Below are 24,081 nucleotides of genomic sequence, written 5' to 3'. Positions count from 1 at the left end.
GAAGAGGCAGAGTCAAGATGAGAATGTGGTTCTGGCATCCGTTTCTTTCTATCGCTCGCTGCCCCGCTACACATTAGCCAGGCCTGGGAGCCCAGCTGTTCTCTCGGGAGCCAGCCTTGAGCTAGGCTGCCCCTGGAGGCCAGCATCGTCTGAGGTCCAGCCAGAAGCTGTTCCCCTCTTTGGCTGTGAAGTTTGCATACCAAATCTGAAGATGGAACTAAAAACTCAATATCCTGGGCACGACTGTAAAATCAATGTGGGTTTGCATTTAACTTTCCAGCTTAAAATCCTAATGAGTCTTTTCAAAGGACTGTAATGCATTTTTAAATTGAATTATTTCATGACTTGAAAATGGAGGTAAAAAAAAGAGGAAGGGAAGAACAAGAAGGCAGAAGACATGCCTCTCATCTGGGTGCCAAAAGTCTTTTTTTCTACAAAGTGTGACCCACTTTCCCTATCACCCTCATGCTTTCAAGTTTATAGGGTTTCAACAAGAAAGCACCCTGACTTCTCTGAAACCTTGATTTGAACTTTTGACAGCTTGTACTTGAAAACTTACTTTGCCTCTCAGCGCACTCTAGTTTAGGGTTCATGGCAATTGGAAGAAGCGGTATTTGGCAGCACATAACTACCCCTGATGTGAAAAGGGTCACAAACAATATAAACATCTGTCAGTAATTCAAAGATTTTAATACTGTTTTAAAGCATGCTTTCATTAATCATCTAAAAATCCCTAGGTATCACATGGCAATTACCTACGGAATTAAGAACAGGCCACGTCGGAGTTCATCCCCAATATCCGCCATGTACACAACCTTTGGAAAATCAGTAACAGATCACTTCCTGTTCTTGTCATCTCTTGTTGACCTCCCCACCACCCAGCCCCACCCTTTTATTTCAATGATCCCATGGTGTTACTGGTCTATAGAACTACAGGCATTTAAAAAAAGATCCCACTCTGACTGGGAACTGGTTGAGAAGGTCTTCTGTCTTTATTTCTTTCAATGCCTCTCTTCCTCCCCCAACCCCTCTTCATCCCTGAGTCTAGCTAGTTCTGCCGTGGTGTGTTACCAGTAACCAGTTGCCATCAAGGTGATTCTGACTTACGGCTACCCTTTGTGTGTCGCAGTGGAGTTGTGTTCCATAGACCTTCAATGGCTCATTTTTCAGAACAGATTGCCTGGTCTTTCTTCCAGGGCACCTCTACCAAACCAAACCTGTTGCTGTTGAGTTGATTCTGACTTATAGTGACCCTATAGGACAGAGTAGAACTGCCTCATAGAGTTTCCAAGGAGCGCCTAGTGGATTCAAACTGCCAACCTTTGGGTAAGCAGCTGTAGCTCTTAACCACTACGCCACCAGGGTTTCTCTAAGTTTTTGTCTAGCAGCCAAGCATGTTAACCTTTTGTACCACCTGAGGACTGCTCCCTGGCAGATTAGACTTGAACACTGCTTAATAATACACTTAAAAAAAAAAAAAACTTATTTTAGAGATCAGTATTTGGGCATTATAATAAATAAAATTTTGCCATGGCATTAATTCAAAATTGAGTGATGTGGCCTTTGGTTAGACTCTATCCATATGGTAAAAAATTACATTGGGGATAGTCTTCTAACTGAATTTAGTCTCTCAGTATTTCGTCAACACCCGTGTCTATGGATATTTATGTTGTATCCAACGTTTGTTATGGTATTTAGTTTGGTTCCACAGTTAAAGTCCTCAACTTACAGAGTCATGAATCAATTTTTCCTATTGGTTCAGGTCTGTCCTTGGAAAAATGGTATTTCCTATTTCTCCAATCCATGACTTTAAAATCCTCATAAAGGGCTTCAGAAAGTTCTAGGACCCTGAGCAACACATCTCGACAACTTAATTGCAAGGCAAAATGAAAAAAAGTTCACATAAAATGATATGAATAAAAAGGTGTTCTACAAAATATTTTGAATTGGAAGATTTATCAGAGATGTTTCTTCGTACTCTGCACCAAAGGTTCTACTCTTGACCCATTTGTGAACCTTTGATTATTTGGATTGCAATTCATCGTAGATGACAAGAGGCCTTTGGTCTCGAAGGTTAGGGGAAGTACAGGGAACTTCTGACTGATTTATTGCCTCAAGTCTTATAGCACAGCTGCATGACACAAATTTCTTTTTGAACTATTCCCTTAGAATTCTTGTCCCCTTTCCCATTAAAGCTCTTTCTGTTCAATCTAATTCAAATCTATATACAGCCTATCAGAATACCCTTTCTTACAATCCGACCTCCTCACTCTTCACTTTTTAGCTTCACTAGTTATTAATTGAGCCTGGCAGACTGTTACCTAGTGAGCAGCATAATCTCTTTTGACTCCAGTCTTGTCACAGCCTCCCAGTTTCTTCATAATCAGTCAGGACCTGAGGACATCACCCCACCCCTTTTAGGGGAATGAAGCCTAGAGTGAATGGCAGCCAGGAAGTTCAATAAGCTCTTTTTTCTTTTTGTTTAGACTCAAGCTAACATTCATCTTGTCTGGGTGGTGCAAATGGTTAAGTACTCAGTGACTAACCAAAAGGTGCATGGTTTGAATCCACCCAGAAGCACCTAAGAAGAAGGGCCTGGTGATCTGCTCCCAAAAGGTCACCACCTTTGAAGACCCTATGGAGCAGTTCTACTCTGCAACACATGGAGTCACCAAGAGTCAGAATCGACTCAATGGCAACTGATTTCTTTTTTAACATTTTATTGTGCTTTAGGTGAAAGTTTACACAGTAAATTAGTTTTCCAGTCAATAATTCATACACAAATTGTTCTGTGACATTGGTTGCAATCCCTTCAATGTGTCAGCACTCTCACTTACACCCTGGGTTCCCTGTTTCCAATTCATCCAGTTTCCCTGCCCCTCCCTGCCTTCTCGTTTTTGCTTTTGGGCAAATGTTGCCCTTTTGATTTCCTATAGTTGATTGTTCTAAGGAGCACATTCCTTACGGGTACTACTGTTTATTTTATAGGAAAGTCTATTATTTGGCTGAAAGGTGGCCTCCAGGTGTGGCTTCATTCCCAAGTTAGAAGGTTATCTTAGGAAATAGTTTCAAGAGTTCTACCAGTCTCTATCAGACCAGTAAGTCTGATCTTTTTTATGAATTTGAATTTTGGTCTACATTTTTCACCCATTCTAACTGGGACCTTCTGTTCTGTTTCTGGTGAGAAAGGTCAGTAGTAGTAGCCAGGCACCATCTAGTTCTTCTGGCCTCAGACTAGAGGAGGCTGTGGTTCATGTCAGCCATTAGTCTAATTGTTTTCTTGAGTCATTGGTTTTCTTCACTATCCTTTGCTCCAGACAGGAGGAGACCAATAGTTTTATTTTAGATGGCTGCTCGCAAGCTTTTAAGACCCCAGACACTACTCAGCAAACTAGGATGCAGAACATTATCTTTAGGAACTATGTTATGCCAACTGACCTAGATGTCCCCCAAGACAATTGTCCTTAACCTTCAAGCCTAGTAGTTCAGTTCCATGAGGTGTTTGGTTATATCTACAAAGTTTCCATACCTGTGCCCCTATGTGCTCTACTATATATATCAATATACATGCAGCACATACAATTATGTGTGTAGAACTATCCACAACCATATGTATAGATGCATGTGCGTGTACTCCCATATGGCCTCCACACCTATTTAGTGTACATACCTACCTATGTATCCCCTCACAAATTATTGTTTGTTATTACTGTTGTTGCAGGATTGTATATGTTATAGCATTTACCAAACTTGCTTTTTATTCTTGTGTACCTCTCAGTGTCTTCCTTTGCCTTGGTCGTGTTATGCTGACTTCCCCCATGTTGCGTGTTGCCTTTCCCTTCACCAGAAATCACATTTATCTACAATCTATTTAGTGATTCTCCCTCCCTCACGCTCCTATCCCTGGTCATCAAAGAACTGTTTTTTTCTGTGTGTAAGCCTATTCTTGGACTTTTTATAATAGTGGTCTTATACAATATTTGTCCTTTTTGATGACTTATTTCACTCAGCATAATGTTCTCCAGAGTCATCTGTGTTGTGAGAGGTGATTTAGCGTAATATTCTTGTTGGATTTCCCCAAAGATGTGGATTTGAATGAAAGTAATTTATTTGGGAGGTGACTCCTGGCAGCACCAAAATGGAGTGGAAAACAGAGACAGAAAGAAGAGAAGGAAGCCGATAAGAGTGTGTTAGTGAACAGCTGACCATTGGGCCTCAATCCTACTGGGGACCTCTAGGAGACTCTGTAAAACCCATCTCAGAGTTGTCCCACCCTAAGACATGGAAACTAGGGTATTTTCCCACCATCTCCTTCCTGTCAGTGGTAGAGGGCTGCTCCTTTGGCAATTAACCCTGGCATTCCAGTCTGCCCTGTTAGGGCAGAAAAAAGCCTCAGGTGGAGTCACGGTACTTGTAGCAGAAAAACCCCTGGCCTGTAGGAAGCAGTGGGAGCAGGGGATGTGAGTGGGCTCAGTGCTCGAGGAATGGTAACCAACCCTGAATGGTAGCCATGGTTATAGTGAAGGCCAGCTCCGCCTTTGGTGGAGCTCAGCTTCTTCTTCTGGCAATGGGTCACCGTTTGAATATTAATGGTGGGAAAACTACCCCAAGTGCTTTTCACAGACAACAGAAGTTTTTGTCTCTTCCTTTCAGAATCCCTTCCCATAAGTCAACATCTAAGTTCCTATTTCAGGCCCAGTGGGCACTTCTGGCCCTCCTCACAGTGGTGTGAGATAATGGATAAACCCAGAGTTCAAGAAATAACCAAGTGCTTTCTGATTTACCAGCTAGCCCCCCTTCCTCAAGAGCTTTGTGATTATCAGATATCCCTACCACAGCCACCAGGAAAAAGGCATAAAAACAAAGAGTAACATAAACTTCATGACCAAATCTGCACACAAGAGAAGGGTATATTTTCATATGTTCTAACAGGGATATACAGTCACAGCCACATACGATAACCTTAAAAGAGGTACCACAGATCTTCCTCAGTGGCTTCCCATTGAGTTTGGAATAAAACCCAAACTCTCTGCTGAGGCCTACAAGGTCCTTTGTGACCTGCCTCCGCTGTCCCTTCACTCCCTCCAGAGTTGCCTACCCTACTTCCGCCCTAAGCTCCAACCACGTTGTCTTCTTTATTCCTCGAACGCACCAAGCTCTCACCACCAAAAAGTACAAACTTTGTACATGTATTCTCTCTGCTGGGGATGTTCTTCCCACCTGAACTGTTTCTTTTTCAGGGAGTCCTTCTCTGGCCAGCTTATCTATGTAGTCTAACAGCCCCCTTGCCCCTTACTACTTGCTTCCCACACAATTACTTCCTCTCGGAGCTCAGGGTTTCTTGCCTTCTATTGATGTTATTGTTAGCCACTGTAGGGCCTTCTAGCACCTCCGTAATTTGTAATTACATATTTATTGTTCTGTTTATTGTTGTCACCCATAGGGACCATGATAGTTTGTCATTATTTTATCCCTAGCTCTTGACACATGGTTGGTGCTCAATAAATATTGAACGAATGAATGAATGAAATGGCATTAGGCAAGTTCCTCCTCCTTTTCCTCCCTAGTAATGTTCTATACTGAAACAGACTCTGGTCTGTCCACATCATTAGTTAGAGGCCAAAGCACTGGAGGAGGCCCCAGAGAGGAAAAGACAGGAACAAAATCAAAAACACAGAAATTCCTAACCTGGGTCAGAGTTGTCCCTGTTCTCCTGGCAACAGTGGCCCCATGGGGTGTGCTATTGGTAGGAACATTGCTTTCTCTGCCTTACAATTAGGAGTCCCCAGTTCTCCTGGCAGCCACCGGTCCTTCAAATCCTTTTTAATCCATTTATGTTTCCTGCCAGTACTATGTTTTGAAAGTAACACACTTCCTTAACTTTACTATCTGAGGTGTGAAGTGGTATTTCCTTTCATTTTACCCAAATTTCTCTCATTCAACTGTTCGTCATCCAAGAATTTAAGAACATGATTTAAAAAAAAAAAAAAAAATCTGTTTACCTTATCAGTACCACTTATAGTTTTACTGTTTCAGCAGGTCTCTCTCCCCCTAACCACAGACCTTTTCAGGTTAAGACTCCAGCCATTTGGCCTATCTTTCTGTAGATATTTCCAATCTTGCCATGCACCCATGGTCTGAGTTACCATTAGACTTTCCACGCATACCGTTGGTGAGTTGTGGCAACCAGAACTAGACACGTTATTCTCAGTTTTTAGGTATAAAGCTGTAATTTAAGAAAAAAAATTTTTTTCTAATGCTTTTCTTGATGCCAAATATGCACGTACACAGAGCAACAAATTGACCTGATAACAAGAGTCCCTTCTTTTTTTTTTTTTTTGGCTTTTTATTAACCAAATTTTATAATGGCAAATAATATTAACCTTATAATCAGAGGATACTGACCCCTTGTTACATAGATACAAACCTTGAGTTTCAAATGTTTCTACTTGTGAAACTTCTCATGTAAAACTCTTACCACAGTTGCTATTATGAAAGATACGTTAAACAGCAAGAACCAATATGCTATGTGTCTGGATTATTTTAGTTAATGAAAATAAAAATACTCTAACTGCATTTGTTGTTGTCGTTGTATGCCACCAAGCTGATTTAGACTCATAGCAACCCTATAGGACAAAGCAGAACTGCTCCGTAGGGTTTCCTAGGCTGTTTTATGGGAGCAAATAACCAAGTATTTTCTCCCATGGAGCAGGTGGTAGGTTCAAACGGTCAACCCTCCAGTTAGCAGCTTAGCGCTTAACCATTGCACCACCATGGCTCCTAAAATATAATTGAATCTGTGATCTTTTGAGTCACTCTCATTTTTCTCTTCTGACTGCTCACACAGAGACTGCCTACATTGACCAGAGGAACCGGTAGGTGACATTTAACTCTTTGGCAACTGTCTTCTTTTTTTTTTAATAGTAAAATATACATAACACAAAACTTTCCATTTTAGCCATTTTTAAGCATACAATTCAGTGGCATTATGTACATCACAATATGTACACACACACAAATGGTAACCAGAACCATTATCTATTTCCAGAACTTTTTTATCATCCCAAACAAAAGCTCAGTATCCTTTAACGAAAGCTCCCTATTCCCTCCTCCCCCCAACTCCTGGCAATCTCTAATCTTCTTTCTGTCTCTATGAATTGCCTATTTTAAATACGTCATATCAGTGGAATCATACAATATTTGTCCTTTTGTGTCTGATTTATTTCACTTAGCATAATGTTTTCAAGGTTCATTAATATCGTAGCGTGTATCAGAACTTCATTTCTCTTTATAGCAGAATAATATTCCATTATATGGGTTAAGACTGTATTGTTTAATGTGCACTTTATTTGTGAATTTTCCAGTTTTTTTTTGTTATTGATTTCTAGTTTCATTCCATTGTGATCAAAAAAGATACTTTGTATGACTTCAACCTTTTTAAGTTTATTAAGGTTTGTTTTGTGGCCTAAGATATGGTCTATTTTGGAGAACGTTCCATGTGCACTTGAAAAGATTGTGTATTCTAATACCATTGGGAGCAGTGTTCTGTAAATGTCTGTTAGGCCTATTGGTTTATAGTGTTGTTTAAGTTCTCTATTTGCTTATTGACCTTCTGTCTGGTTGTTCTATCCATTATTCAAAGTGGAGTGTTCAAGTCTCCAACTATTATATATGTAGAACTATTCTTCCCTTCAGGTCTGTGAATTTTTGCTTCATTGCTTTGAGGCACTATTGTTATGTGCATATATGTTTATAATTTTTATATCTTCTTGCTGGTTTGATTTTTTTATCCATATATAAATATCCAATTTTTGACTTAAAGTCTATTTTGTTTGACAGTAATAGAGCCACCCCGGGTGTCTTTTGGTTATTATTTTTGCATGGAGTATCTTTTTCCATCCTTTTACTTTCAACCTCTTTATGTCTTTGTATACAAAGTAAGTCACTTGCAGACAATATACCAGTGGATCTTTTTTTTTTTTAATCCAATCTGCCAATCTCTGCCATTTAGTAAGAGAGTTTAATCCATTTACATTTAAAGTAATTACTGATAAGCAAGGATTTACTTTTCTCATTTAGCTATTTTTTTCTGTATGTCATATATATTTTTTGTTCCTCAATTCCTCCATTACTGCCTTTTTGTTGTTTTTAGCTGAATTTTGGAAGAAGACTTAAAAACAACCTGTGATATGGAGATAACACAACCTTCCTTGTTAAAAGTGAAGAGGAGTTGAAGCACTTACTGATGAGGATCAGAATACAGCCTTCAGTATGGATTATACCTCAACATAAAGAAAAAAAATCCTCACAACTACACCAATAAGCAATATCATGATAAACAGAGAAAATATTGAATTGTCGAGGATTTCATTTTACTTGGATCCACAATCAATCCCCATGGGAGCAGCAGTCAAGAAACCAAATGACATATTGCATTGCACAAATCTGCTGCAAAAGACTTCTTTCAAGTGTTAAAAAGCAAAGATATCACTTTAAGGAGTAAGGTGTGCCTGATCCAAGCCATGGTATTTTCACTGGTCTCCTATGCATGAGAAAACTGAAAATGAATAAGGAAGATCAAAGAAGAATTGATGCCTTTCAATTATGGTATTGGTGAAGAATATTGAATATACCATGGACAGTCAGAAGAACAAACAAGACTGTCTTGGAAGAAGTACAGCCAGAATGCTCCTTAGAAGCAAGGATGGCAAGACTTCATCTCACATACTTAGGACATGTTGTCAGGAGGGACCATTCCTGAAGAAAGAGATCATGCTTAGTAAAGCAGAGGGTCAGCAAAAAAGAAGAAGACCCTAGACGAGATGGGTTGAAGCACTGGCTGCAATGATGGGCTCAAACATAGCAACAATTGTGAGTATTATGGCACAGAACCAGGGACTGTTTCATTCTGTTGTACACAGAGTTGCTATGAGTTGGAACCGACTCGACAGCATCTAACAACAAAGGCTTTGATTCCTTTCTTTTCTTTTTTGTAGGATTTTTAGATATTTTCTTAATGGTTACCTTGGGGGTTATAATCAGCATCTTAACTTTATAACAGCCTCGTCTGAACTGGACATTCTGAGTATTATAATGTGGTAGCTCTGGAAGTCTGATTATTCCGGTCCTCAAGGGTTGCTGTTGTTTTTTGATGAAAACTGCAGTTATCCGTTTATTTAGTGACTTTTCCAGGCTGTTTTTGCAAAGAATGTATTCCCAGTTGTATATGGTTACTGAAATTTCTGTTCCATTACCTCTGTGATAAGCCAGGGACCTGACATAGATTTCACCATTTAAAAGGAGCAGAGGGTAACTGGCCTTTTAAACGAGCCCTCGTGGTAAAAATGGTTAAGCGCTCTGTTATTAACTGAAAGGTTGGAGGTTTGAACTCTCTTAGCTGTTCCTCGGGAGAAAGATCTGGAAATCTGCTTCCATAAATATTACAGCCATGAAAACCCTATGTGGTAGTTCTGCTCTGTCGCGTGGGCTTGCTAAGTGTCAAAAATGACACACAACAATAACAACAACACTGTCCCTTTAAATCTTCCAATAGATGCTGCTGGGAGAAGACCCTGCTGCTGAGAGGGGCAAAACCAAAGCAGGCATCTACATGGGTCCTTCAGGGTACTGCCAGAACAACCAAGTGCACAACCCCAAGTTCTTGGAGGACAAGATCCCCACTGCTCACCTGGGTACCAGCCAGCCACTCCAGGAACACTGGCTTCTATCTTTCCCACCAAGGTGGAAGAAGGGATAGTGACTGGTTTGCACCTGTTCCTCACTTAGGAAAGATCGGCAGCCTCTATATTCATAAGACACTCCCCTAGTTTTTATAGATGCCTGGTCAGGTTCCAGAGTTCCAAAATAGTTGATTCCCGTTGCTTTCTCCAGTTTTGCTTTGGCGGAGCGACTGACCCTTAGAACTTGCTACTCCACCATTTTGCATTCAGAGTCACTTCATTTTTTCCAGATAGTTTTGATTATTTCTTCTGTAATATATTGCCTCGTTCTTATTAACATGTAGCACTGTCTCTTTGGTTAATCACAGAGACTCAAGCATTCTCCTTTGTGATCTAGCCCTGCCCGCTTGGCTCTTTGCCGCCTAAGAGTTTAAGGCCACCCACAATCAAGCATTTTCTCCCACGAGTTGTTCAGTCCAAATAGCCCTAATCATTCCTGAGGAAATAATTCTTTTTACACTTTACTCACAGGGATATCCATTTATATATAACTTCTGTTCCTTGACATTCTATGGAAGAAAAATAAAATAGTCACTTTATTCCCTAATACACACATATATATACATCTTACAGTGACACATGTTTAAATGTATAGCATCTGCTCTTTTCTCTTTTCACATGTTATCCTTTTCTGTGGAACCTTGTCAAAACTTCTGTGAAAGTCACATAAGAGTACATTGCCCAAGTTCCTATAAAAAACACCAATAAAATGATCAAAGGTTTTTTTTTTTTTTTTCCTCTTGCAGAAATCATGTCATCTGGCCCCCAACTGATTGGTTGATTGCTTGTTTGTTTTTGAGGTATTAACTGGACAAGTTCATGAAATGACAGCAAGATGATGACATGGGCTCCCTTGTTAGAAAAATAAAATTTTACCCACCATCTAAGCCCAGAAAAAAAGAGGATACACATAAAAAAGTTTAGTGATGCTTACTTCTGGGTAGGAGGTTTCTGGGTGATTTGTTTTCTTCTCTTGTGTATTTCTACATTTTCCAAAGTTTTTGCATCAATATATTTTGTAGTCAAGGAAGGAAAATGTTGTTTTAAATAGGAAATGTAGATATACCCCAAATGGCAGTGTCCTTGGAAGTCACAGGTAATATCTGCTGGGATGAAAGGCTCATTATCTTTTTTTCCCCCAAAGGAAAAATTTTATTTTGTTGTGAAAATATACACAACAAAAGGCATACCATTTCAACAAGTTCCATTTTAACAAACATTATTAAGTGGCATGTGATAGCCACTGTTGTTGTTAATTGCCTTCTAGTTGACTGCTACTCATGGCGACCCCACGTGGGCAGAGTAGAACTGCCCCTCAGGGTTTTCAAGGTTGTGACCTTTCAGAATCAGATCTCCAGACCTGTCTTCCAAGGCCCCTCTGGGTGGTTAGGACCACTAACCTTTCAGCACCTAACCATTCGTGCCACCCAGGGAAGCTAAGATAGCTACTGGAGGGTTACAAAGAGGAGCAAGACACGCTCTTTGCCCTCAAGGAACACACAATTGATGGAGAGAGATGACGCTGCCAGTATTTATTTGGGGCTGGCCCTGCAAAGTACAAAGCTTCTCATATAACCTCATTTCTCTGGGACAGCAAAACACAGTATTTTAAAATGTGGGCTCTGGATCCAGATGTCCTGAGTTCAAATCTAGCTCTATCACTTTGGACAAGTTACTTAACCTCTGTGCCTCAGTTACCTTGTGTGTAAAATGAGACTAAAATGAGGCATAACCTCAGCAGGTGGTGAGACCAAAGTAAGTTAAGAGCCATAAAGCGCTTAGAAGAGTGTCTGGCACAGAGCAAATTCTTTGCTGTTGTTGTTAGCTGCTGTCAAGTAGATTCCAACTCATGGCAATTCCATGTGTGTAGAGTAGAACAGTTCCAAATGGTTTTCAAGGTCGTGACCTTTCTGAAGCAGATCACCAGGCCTGTCTTCCAAAGCACCTCTGAGTAGGTTCAAATAGCTAGCCTTTTGGCTAGTAATTGGGTACTTAACCGTTTGCATCAACCTGGAACTCCATGAGCAAATGCTAGGCTAGTGTTACTGACTGCCCTCTGTTATGGATTGAATTGTATCCCCCCAAAATATGTGTTGGAATCATAACTCCTATACTTGTGGAGGAAATCCTATTTGGAAATATGGCATTCTTTGTTATGTCAATGAGGCCTTATCAGTATAGGGTGTGTCCTAAACCTAATCACTTCTGAGTCTTAAAAAGAGCAGATTAGACAAGATTCCAGCACAAAACAGGGAAGACAGATGCCATGCAAGGACTGTCTACCAGCCAAGGAACCAAGGAACACCCAGGGCTACTGACATGGAAGGAATCGACACAGTGGACACCCTGATTTAGACTTTCAGTCTCCTGTAATGTCAGAAAATAAATTTCTGTTCTTTTGTTGCTGTTGTTGTTAGGTACCGTTGAGTCAGTTCCGACTCATAGCGATCGTATGTACCACAGAACAAAGCAGTGCCCAGTCCTGCACCATGCTCACATCGCTGCTATGCTTGAGCCCATTGTTGCAGCCACTGTGTCAATCCATCTCCTTAAGGGTTTTCCTCTTTTCTGCTGACCTTGTACTTTACCAAGCATGATGTCCTTCTCCAGGGAATGATCTCTCCTGACAACATGTCTGAAGTATGTAAGATGCAGTCTTGCCATCCTTGCCTCTAACAAGCATTCTGGTTGTACTTCTTCCAAGACAGATTTGCTGGTTCTTTTGGCAGTCCATGGTACATTCGATATTCTTCACCAACACCACAATTCAAAGGTGTCAATTCTTCTTTGGTCTTCCTTATTTATTGCCCAGCTTTCACATGCATATGATGGCTTGGGTCAGGTGCACCTTAGTCTTCAAGGTGACATCTTTGCTTTTCAAAATTTTAAAGAGGTCCTTTGCAGCAGATTTACCCAATGCAATGCATCATTTGATTTCTTGACTGCTGCTTCCATGGCTGTTGATTGTGGATCCAAGTAAAATGAAATCCTTGACAACTTCAATCTTTTCACCGTTTATCATAATGTTGCTCATTGGTCCAGTTGTGAGGATTTTTGTTTTCTTTATGTTGAAGTGCAATCCATACTGAAGGCTGTGGTCTTTGATCTTCATTAGTAAGTGCTTCAAGTTCTCTTCACTTTCAGCAAGCAAGGTTGTGCATTTGCATAATTCAGGCTGTTAGTGAGTCTTCCTCCAATCCTCATGCCCCGTTCTTCTTCATATAGTCCAGCTATATTTGCTCAGCATACAGATTGAATAGGTATGCTGAAAGGATACAACCCTAACATACACATTTCCCGACTTTAAACCACTCAGTATCCCCTTGTTCTGTCCGAACAACTGCCTCTTGATCTATGTATAGGTTTCTCACGAGCACAATTAAGTGTTCTGGAATTCCCATTCTTCACAATGTTATCCATAGTTTGTTATGATTCACACAGTTGAATACCTTAGCATAGTCAATAAAACATCCTTCTGGTTTCTCTGCTTTCAGCCAGGATGGATCTGACATCGGCAATGATATTCCTGGTTCCAGGTCCTCTTCTGAATCCAGCTTGAATTTCTGGCAGTTCCCTGTCGATATACTGCTGCAGCCGCTTTTGAATGATCTTCAGCAAAATTTTGTTTATGTATAATATTAATGATATTGTTTGATAATTTCCCCATTTCGTTGTATCACCTTTCTTGGGAATAGGCATAAATATGGGTCCTTTCCAGTCAGTTGGCCAAGAAGCTGTCTTCCAAGTTTCTTGGCATTGACGAGTGAGCACCTCCAGCACTGCATGTTTGTTGAAACATCTCAATTGATATTCCATCAACTCCTGGAGCCTTGTTTTTCACCAATGCCTCCAGTGCAGTTTGGACTTCTTCCTTCAGTACCAGTGGTTCCTGATTATCTGCTATCTCTTGAAATGGTTGAACGTCAACTAATTCTTTTTCGTATAATGACTCTGTATTCCTTCCATCTTCTTTTGATGCCCCTGCGTCATTTAATATTTTCCCCATAGAACCCTTCACTATTGCAACTCAAGGCTTGAATTTTTTCTTCAGTTTTTTCAGCTTGAGAAATGCCATGTGTGTGTTCTTCCCTTTTGGTTTTCTATCTCCAGCTCTTTGCACACGTCATTATAATACTTTGTCTTCTTGAGGCACCCTTTGAAGTCTTCTGTTCAGTTATTTTACTTCTGTTCTTTAAGGCCACCCATTTGTGGTATTTCTGTTATACCAGCACTAAGAAACTAAGACATGCTCATTGACTGCACCTGAGGGCTACAGCCAAATCCTGCTAACTCAAGTCATTTTTAATAGTGACCCCATGGTCTGCTCATTTTTCTGCCAAGACAAAAGCAGGGGAAAACACATGCCATCTCTCGGACTGTTCCGGCTTTGTTAAAGTCTCAACTTCCAAATCATGCTAGACTGTGACATTGCTCCTCTGGCTGAGTTTCGGAGCCCCTGTTTTCAAGCATGTTGCCCTTCCTTCTTCAGGTGTGATGTCATCAGATCTTGGCCAGTTTGTTTCTAGTCTCTCCATAAATCTAGGAGAAGATACTGGCCATTCGATTTTTTTCATGCTTCACTTTGGTTAATTGTCACTCTTTCCTTAAGTTACCCATCAATGTTCTAATGCAATCTACTGTTTCTATGATCTCAGGATTCAAGGCTCAAGGAACCCAGCCAATTTATTAGAGACTGGGGTAGTGTAAGCCTGATAAGCAAGTCTCCTAAGAAGTTCTTCCAGGGCAGGGTAACTTGGGTCTGTTACCCCTCTTTACTTCTCCCCATCCCTGATCAGACACAGCCAATGGAGAATTTTCATACTTTATTTTGAGGGGGAGGTGTGAAGCTACATTATTAATGTTGAAATGGAATATTTCAAAACCCATGCCATCATCATTATGAGATTTTCTGAAAAGATTAATTTCTAAACAGATGTCCTTGGCAGTCTAGTGGTTCCACAGATCGAATAACTCATTTTTATTTTTGCCTAAGTAAAAAGAAAAAAAATAACTTTCTATTTATAAAAAGAAATTCCAGTACTTCATTTCTTAGCCACACCAAAAAAAATGCCTGCATCAAGATGAAAACATCAGAAGGTATGCTTCTAAGATAAAGTGTGTTCAGTTTTTTTGACACCATTATATTTTCCACTAAAAATTAATGTAATTTGAGTCAAAGACTTTGGTCAGTATCATGGATAGAATTGTGTCCCCGTAAAAGTATGTGTCAACTTGGCCAGGCCATGATTTCCAGTATTGTGTGGTTTTCCTTCATTTTCTGATCTGATTATCCTCCATTTCATGATGTATTATAAATCCTAGCCTCTATGCCTGTGTTTATGGTCCCATTTGGGAGTGAGCTGTCCATTATGTTAATGAAGCAGGAATAGGTCATATTGATGAGGATTAGGGTAGGATGCAACATCCTTACTCCAATCACAGCCCTGATTCATGTAAGGGGAGATTCCCTGGGATGTGGCCTGCACCCCCTTTTGTCTTAAAAGAGATAAAAGGAGAGAGAAGTGAGCAGAGAGGAACCTCATTACCACCAAGAAACAAGAGTTTGGAATGGAGTACATCCTTTGGGCCTGGGGTCCCTGTACTGAGAACCTCCTAGACTCAGGGGAAGACTGATGCCAAGACACATGCAGAACCCCAAGGAACACCAGGCCCACAGTTATTGAAAGGAGATGAGAACCTTCCCCCAGAGCTGACAGAAAAAGCCTTCCTCTAAAGCTGGTGCCTAATTTCAAACTTCTAGCTCCTAAACTGTGACAGAATATATTTTTGTTTGCTAAAATCATCCACTTATGGTATTTCTGTTATAGCAGCATTAGATAACTAAGACAGACAACACCAATAGGTCATATAACATAATAGAAAATATAACATACACGAGAAGGGGAAAGATTCTAAGAGGCAGAATGGTTCTATTTGCAGGCATACCTCGGAGATACCGCGGGTTTGGTTCCAGACCACTGCAGTAAAGCCAATATCACAATAAAGAGAGTCACACAAATTTTTTGGTTTCCCAGTGCATATAAAAGTTACTTTTACACTATACTGTAATCTATTAAGTGTGCAATAGCATTATGTCTAAAAAAAAAAACAATTTACATACCTTAACTTAAAAAATACTTTATTGATAAAAAAAAAAAAATGCTAACCATCATCTGAGCCTTTAGTGGGTCATAACCTTTTTGCCAGTGGAGGGTCTTTTCTCAATATAGATGGCTACTGAGTGACCAAGGTGGCGGTTGCTGAAGGTTGGGATGGCTGTGGCAATTTTTTAAAATGAGACAACAGTGAAGTTTGCCACATTGATTGACTCTTCCTTTCACAAAAGATTTCTCTGTAGCATACAACACTGTTTGATAGCATTTCACCCACAGTAGAACTTCTTCAAAATTGGAGTCAGTCTTCTCAAACCATGCCACTGATTTATCAACTAAGTTTATATAATATTCTAAATCCTTTGTCGTCATTTCAACAATGTTCACAGCATCTTTACTAGGAGTAGACTCCATCTCAAGAAACCACTTTCTTTGTCATCCATAAGAAGCAACTCCTCATCCATTAAAGTTTTATCATAAGATTGTAGCAATTCAGGCTCCACTTCTAATTCTAGCTCTCTTGCTATCTTCATCTCATCTGCATTGCTTCCTCCACTGAAGTCTTGAACGCTTCAAAGTCATCCATAAGGGCTGGAATCAACTTCTTTAAAACTCCTGTTAATCTTGATATTTTGACCTCCTCCCATAAATCATGAATGTTTTTAATGTCATCTAGAATGGTGAATCCTTTCCAGAAGGTTTTCAATTTACTTTGCCCAGATATATCAGAGGAATCACTATCTATGGAGCTATAGCTTTGAGAAATGTGTTTCTTTGATAAGACTTGAAAGTTGAAATTATTACTTGATCCATGGGCTGCAGCATGGATATTGTGTTAGCAGGCACGAAAACAACATTGATCTCCTTGTACATCTCAGTCAGAGCTCTCCAGTGACCACGCACATTGTCAATGAGCAGTAATATTTTGAAAGGAATCTTTTTTTCTGAGCAGTAGGTCTCAACAGTGGGCTTAAAATATTCAGTAAACCATGTTGTAAACAGATGTGCTGTCATCCAGGCTTTGTTGGGCCATTTATAGAGTACAGGCAGAGCAGATTTAGTATAATTCTTAAGGGCCCTAGGATTTTCAGAATGGTAAATGAGCACTGGCTTCAACTTAAAATCACCAGCTGCATTTGCCCCTCACAAGAGAGTCCGCCTGGCCTTTGAAGCTTTGAAGTCAGGCATCGACTTCTCTCTAGCTTGATGGCACCTTCTTCCAATATAAAGCTGTTTTGTCTACACTGAAAATCTGTTGTTTAGTGTGGCCCCCTTCATCAGTTATCTCAGCTAGATCTTTGGATAACTTGCTGCAGCTTTTACATCACCACTTGCTGCTCCACCTTGCGCTTTTATGTTGTGGAAATAACTTCTTTCCTTAAACCTCATGAACCAGCCTCTACTAGCTTCAAATTTTTCTTCTGCAGCTCCCTCACCTCTCTCAGCCTTCATAAAATTGAAGAAAGTTAGGGCCTTGCTCTGGATTAGGCTTTGGCTTAAGGGAATGTTGTGGCCGGTTTCATCTTCTATCCAGACCATTAAAACTTTCTCCATATCAGCAATAAAGCTGTTTTGCTTTCTTTTCATTTGTGTGTTCACTGGAGTAGCACTTTTAATTTCCTCCAAGAGCTTCTCCTTTGCATTCACAACTTGGCTAACTGTTCGGCACAAGAGGCCTAGCTTTTGGCCTATCTTGGCTTTTGACATGCCTTCCTCACTAAGCTTGATCATTTCTAGCTTTTAATTTAAAGTGAGAAAGTTACCTAGTGCTGCTATAACAGAAGTACAAGTGGAAGGTTTTAGCAAGCAAAAATATATTTTCTCACAGTTAAGGTGCTAGAAGTCCAAAATCAGGGTGCCAGCTCCAGAGGAAGGCTTTTTCTGTCAGCTCTGGGGGAAGGTCTTTATCTCCTTTCAGTAACTGTGGGCCTGGCATTCCTTGGAGATCTCCATGTGCTTGGCATCAGTCTTCCCCTGAGTCTAGGAGGTTCTCAGTGCAGTGACCCCAGATCCAATGGATGTGCTCCACTCCCGACTCTTGTTTCTTGGTGGTAGTGAGGTCCCTCCCTCTCTCTCTCCTTTTATCTCTTATAAGGTAAAAGGTGGTGCAGGCCACAACCCAGGGAAAATCCTCTTACATGGATCAGGGCTATGATTGGAGTAAAGGTGTTGCATCCCACCCTAATTCTCATTAACATGACTTAATCCACCTGGCACACAGTAGCAGTTTTATAAAAGGTATCAATGATTTAATGTTAACTTGCACAAATTACTGCAATATGTTACTATAAAATTATCGTACAAATATTTAAGAAAAAAATATGAACTGTTCACCAGTGTCCACAGCGATAGAGCGGACTGACAGTACATTTGCTGCTAAGGGCCTCCTGCCACATTCCAGGTACTATGTGATGACCTTTCCAGGCATTATCTCAATCCATCCACTCAACAGTCCTGCATGGTGGCTTTGTCAACCCCCCTTTAAAAATGAGGCATCTTAGGCTCCAAGAGGTTAATATGAGTTTTCCTAAGTCACAAAACAGCGTCAAGATTGAACCCAGGATTCTCTGACTTTAGAGGCAAAATGGGTTATTTCTGGAAAAAAAAAAAATATGCAAATAGGTAAATAACTGGGAGGGGAGCAGACTTTGTGATAAGGGTAGGCTGTGTCCCAGGAGTTGCCCGTCAACCAGCTCCTAGATGCTGTCAGCTCTGGGCCAGAGAAAACAGACTCTAAGATGCAGTCTGTGGTGTCTCTACTGGGAGCCCAGAGTTGTGACGTGTGTCTAGGGCTGAGGAGACTGAGCATCTCAGCTAGACCGTGCCCTTCACTCTCACCCTCCGCTCTGACAGCAGTACAGGCTCAGGCTTGCCAAGTGGGCCAACTTCCAATTATCTTTATTTTCTTTCTCCCTTCACCAGAAACTCTGAAGTGCAGAGAATCTAGCAATGAGCAGCCTTCTCAGCCAGGTGCCTGATTTCCTCTAGGCCTGCAAGGTCCTCCATGGACTCCCTGGGAAAGGGCATTTAAGGCTCCTGAATATGCTCATTTTAATAATTCTGTCAGATACCATTTCCTTTTCTGGTTTTGGTTCCTTTGTCCACCACTCACAGTTCTTCTCCCAGGCACGTAGTTGCTATGATTCTTTCTGAGTTCTTCACAAGATGGTCAAGTCATCTGATCTTTTCTATGACTTATCTGATAAATCCCCTGCAAAATGGTAGGCTTTTTGTTTTAGTATTTCTATCTTCTAGACTTAAGCAAAGGATTTGTTTTTGACCAAATAAAGACTTGGAGAATTTTGCTAATGTTTGGCACTATTAGGCTTGGCCCTCACTGGAAAGCAAAATTCAAGTTTTTCTCACGACTTTCACTGGGTCTTTGCCCATCCCTCTTGTGTGTCTTGAATTTCTCCACACCAAGCTGTGTTCACTGCCTGCCCTGGTCACCACTTAGCCTCAGGGCCCAGCACAGTGCCTGGTGCAGACAGGCTGACATTCACAGGAAGTGCTGAACAAGGGGTGATACACTTCCCATCTAGAATTCTCCTTTCTTTCCCCTTCTCCTGGAGACCTCTTTTCTTTTTTTTTTTTAATTTTATTGTGGTAAACTATATATAAAATAAAATTTGCCATTTTTATCATTTTTAAATATACAGTTCAGTGACATTAATTTCATTCACAATGTTGTGCAACCATTACCACCATCTATTTCCAAAACTTTTCCATCACCCCAAACAAAAACTCCCATGAACTGTTGCCATTGAGTCAATTCCGACTCATAGCGATCCTACAGGACAGAGTAGAACGGCCCCTTAAGGTTTCCAAGGAACTGCTGGTGAATTTGAACTGCCAACCTTTTGGTTTGCAGCCAAGCTCTTAACTGCTTCGCCACCAGGACTCCAACAGAAATTCCGTACCCCTTAAACAATAACTCCCCATTCCTTCCTTCCCCTAGCCTGTGGTAACCTCTAACCTATTTTGGTCTCTATGCATTTGCCTATTCTAGATATTTCATATAAGGGGGATCATATGATATTCGTCCTTTTGTATCTGATTTATTTCATTTAGCATGTTTTCAAGGTTCATGCATGTTGTGGCATGTATCAGAGCTTCATTTCTCTTTAGTAACAGTACCAGTCAATTCCGACTCATGGCAACCCATGTGTGTCAAAGTAGAACTGTGCTCCATAGGATGTTCGATGGCTGATTTTTCAGAAGTAGATCACCAGGCCTTCCTTCCAAGGTACCTCTGGGTGAATTCGAACCCCCAACCTTTTGTTAATAGCCTCCTGCGTTAACTGTTTGCATGATCCGGTGACTGTTGATTTCTCATTAAGGTTGAATAATATTCCATTGTATGTAGATACTACATTTTGTTTCTCCATTCACCTGCTGATGGAGACTTGGGTTATTTCCACTATTTGGCTATTGTGAATAGTGCTACAATGAACACTGGTGTTCAAACATCTGTTTGAGTCCCAGCTTTCAAGTCTTTTGGGTATAAACCTTGGAGTAGAATTGCTGGGTCATATGATAATTTCATGTTTAACATTTTGAGGAAATGCCATCTGGAGACCTCTTGCTCACTCACCAGAACTATGGACTTGTCCATTACTTCCTGTGGGAAGTCTCCCTTTTTAGTTTTTCTTACCCTAACCTCCCACTAAGCATGTTGTGAGTGCTTTGCATGTGTGTTTGCCAGCTAGCTATGAACTCCTAGAGAGCAGAGATTGTGTCTTAATCATCTTTGCATCCCTGTGCTTACCCCAGATCTGGGCATATTACCTAGGCTAAATGAATTCTGTGATTACCTTTAACGTGTAGGCAAACCCCTCAAGAGACAGTGATTCTGCCATACTGAGACAGGCTTTGCTGGAGTTTCCAGGTAACTGAGGCAAATGAGTTTAGGAAGCTTCAAGGAGAGGCCTGAGGACCCCTGGCTCCTGGCTTGAGGGCACTGCATTTCCTAAATAACTAACTCTTCCTCCTGCCATTTAGTAGTATTATGGATTAGAGTGTGTCCTCTGAAAATTTTACATTGAAGTCCTATCCCCTCATGCCTGTGACCTTGCCCTTGTTCCGGGATAGGGATTTTGAAGATGTTATCAGTTAATATGAGGTCCTACCAGAATAGGATGGGTTGTAATCCAATCTGAGTGGTGTCCTTATAAGAGAATAAACACAGAGAGACAGACGGAGGGAATATGGCCCTGCCAATACCCTGAATTCGGACTACAAGCTTGCAGAACTGAGACAATAAATTTCTGCTCTTATAAGCCATCCGATTTGTGGTATTTTGTTACAGCAGCCCGAGGAAGCTAATACAAGTAGTAAAATACCCTGATGCTGGAGAAGAAAAGGAAATAAGCTTATCAAAAACAGTATCAGTATTCATAGGTTAATCATTAGCTTATGACCATTGTCAAAAAATCTTAATATTTTTCAACTGTGTTCTTTCAGCATTAGGCCTGGGTGGCTGGCCTGCTCTCTGGCTCTCGCCCCACCCCAGCTTCTTCAAGCAGCCAAGAGGCAGAGGGGGCTGCTCTCTCGTGGGCATCAGGTTCTCCAGGTAAAGATACAGCCTATGGGGACCTTCCCAGGAATATGCTGAGACTCAGACAATGCTGGGATCCTTGAGATCAAACCCTAACACAGGTATGGCTTTGGGGATGATGCGATTAACGGAGCCAGGAGACTTTTATTTCCAGAGCTGGCTTCTCTCAGATGTAATGTCTTCTCCAGGACTATACTCAGTTTCTTCCTTTACCTTTTAAATCAGTTAAATGAACATTTCCTGAACCCTTATCGGGGCAAGGAACCATGAGATTCTTGGGAGGTTTAAAGATAAAAAAAAAAAAAAAAAAAAAAAGGCTGATTGGGTAGGGTCCTATGAGTCAGAATTGACTAAATGGAAATGGGTTTGGGTTTGGTCTAAAGAAAAACCAGCAGGATTAAAACATAGTAGGAAGCCTGAGATAAAAATCCTAACCATGCTGTAGAGATGAAATTGAATTCAATGCACATAGGGAACACTTACTATGAGGGGGCTTTGCTTTGTGCTGGGGTTCAGAGGGGAGGACATCTGCAGACCTCAAAGAACTTGCTCTCTAAATGAAAGGGCCCTCCCAGCGCAAGCCCTAGACACCAAGCAGGATAATCACATCTTCCTTCCCTCATCACGCCACACGCGGGGCCCTAAAGATCCACAAGGATTAACATAATGAAAGTGGCAGCGCCTGGCCCGGGGTTGTGTCCCTAGACCTGTCAGTGCCTCTCTCCAGGCAGGGGGTGGTCCTCCCAGCCAGAGTTCCTGAGTCACATCAGAGATTTCATCCGGCAGAGGGGCCCACACCCGTCCAGGAGAAGAGGCGTCTCCAGCGGCTCTGGCGGGAAGGTGTGCTTTGGAGCAGTAGCCTAGACGGAGAGGGCTGGGAGATCCCACATGGAGGAGGCTTGGGAATGTCTGGATGGAGAGTCTGGGTGTGCATGGATGGAAAGGGTTGTGGTGTATCTGGATGGAGAATATGGGGTGCCCCTGGGTGGAGAAGGCTGGGAAAGGGTGTTTAAAAGGGACTGGGGTGCGCTGGATAGAGCGGGCTGAGGAGGCCTGGATGGACGGGGCTGCAGTGCGTCCAGATGGAGAGTCTGGGGTGCTTTTGGATGGAGAGGCCTGTGGCACTGCTGGATAGAAGGGGCTGGAATAACCTTGGATGGAGGGGGGTTGCGGCACTTGGCGAGGTGCCCTGTGCCCCTTGGCTGAGGGCGAACAGCCCACGCCCCACCCTCGGCCCGGCCACCCACCTGGGCACGCCCTGGAGTAGTCGAAACAGCAGTCCCCGGTGAGGATGCAGGCTTGGTCGCAGAAGCACGTCCCGTAGACCCTGTCCAGCCTCCAGCCATGGGTGAAGCAGGCGGGGTCTCTGCCCGGGCAGCAGCGCCCAGCCTCGGCGCAGCCAGCCAGGGCCCCGGGCCATAGCCGAGCCAGCGCGCACAGCGCCAGCCACAGGGTCCTCATGGCGAGCGCTCCCGGTGCACCTGCGACGCGACGGGCCCCGGGGGGGTAAGTGCTCCGCTCCTCGGAGGGCGGGCGGCCCGGGAGCTGCCCGAGAGGCCGGAGAGGCGCAGCCCGGCCCTGCCGCTCACCCAGGCCCACGCCCTCCCGGCCCGCCCCTCGCCAGCCAGCCCTGGCGGCGCGCCCGTCGGGGCGCCGGAAGGTTAGGTGCGGCTGCCCCCGTCGAGGTGGGGAGGGTGCCTCTCCCCGGAGGCCGCAGCCTTCGCAGGACGCGCCCTACACCCTTCAGCCCTGCAGGCACCAGTCCCTTCCCCGCTGCGAACTCTCCTGAACACCCCCACCCGGCAGGAACCGCCCCGAGAGCGGAAAAAACAGGTGCACCCGGATCCCAGCGGCAGAGCCCGGCCAGAGTGGCTACATTTCCTGTTTCCAATTCCTAACGTCTGGGGGCCAGTTAGTGAGAAGGTATTTTCACTATAAAACTATGAGACTAATAGCGTTTGATGTGTATGTAGCAAGACGGTATCACCAGCATAACGCGTGCGGGTCACCCCGAATTCGCCCCGGAGACCCACACTGCATTTTTTCCGACACACCAATTCGCCACCCCTCAGAGTTCTCGTGGGCCAGTGAGGCTTCAGAGAGGGAAGGAGATAAGACCAAAGGGCCGTTCTTTTTATCTGTTGCATTTTATAATGGGATTTTCCTGCTCCTGGGAAATGCCACTTGGCTTCACTAAATAGGCAATTAATGAATGCATTAAAAAAAAAAAAAAAAGTCACTGTTGAGTGGATTCCACTCAGGGACTCTATAAGACGGGGTAGAACTGCCCCATAGGGCTTCCAAGGAGGGGCTGGTGAATTCTAACTGCTGACCTATTGATTAGCAGCAAAGTTCTTTACCGCTGCACCACCAGGACTCATAATGCTAATGAGGAGATCAATATAAACTAAACGGTGCTCTTTGCTTTCTCTTAAAGCCAATTTCCCCTAAGAAGCTCCGTTTAATGATATTTTAGAAGTAACATCTGCATTAATAAAGTGCGTGCCTAAGTTTTCTAAGTTTTTATATACATTTTCTTCTCCCTTTCTCTCCAAATTTATCTTCTGCATCTCACTCTTTTTGTTAATCAAAAATTATCATGGAGATGTCATTTTATGTTCTGAAATCATTTCAACTTTTGTGGGTTTTGGGAGAAACTAAGAGTAGAAAG

At 42.2% G+C, this 24,081-nt stretch overlaps 1 protein-coding gene across 1 annotated transcript in view; it reads right to left on the bottom strand.

Moving 5' to 3' along the window:
- Positions 1-23,144, bottom strand: part of SBSPON (somatomedin B and thrombospondin type 1 domain containing) — a 39,993-nt gene extending 16,849 nt beyond the window's left edge. Inside the window, exon 1 of the mRNA XM_049853704.1 lies at positions 22,658-23,144. Within this exon, the coding sequence (XP_049709661.1) occupies positions 22,658-22,871 (214 nt within the window). The 5' untranslated portion in view covers positions 22,872-23,144. The remainder of the gene's footprint in view (positions 1-22,657) is intronic.
- Between the last annotated feature and the right edge of the window lie 937 nt (positions 23,145-24,081).

The sequence above is a fragment of the Elephas maximus genome, chromosome 15 (assembly GCF_024166365.1).
Source record: "Elephas maximus indicus isolate mEleMax1 chromosome 15, mEleMax1 primary haplotype, whole genome shotgun sequence".
In the NCBI taxonomy this organism is placed as follows: domain Eukaryota; kingdom Metazoa; phylum Chordata; class Mammalia; order Proboscidea; family Elephantidae; genus Elephas; species Elephas maximus.
Note: the sequence above shows the minus strand (reverse complement) of the source record. Positions and strands in the feature narration are given on the sequence as shown.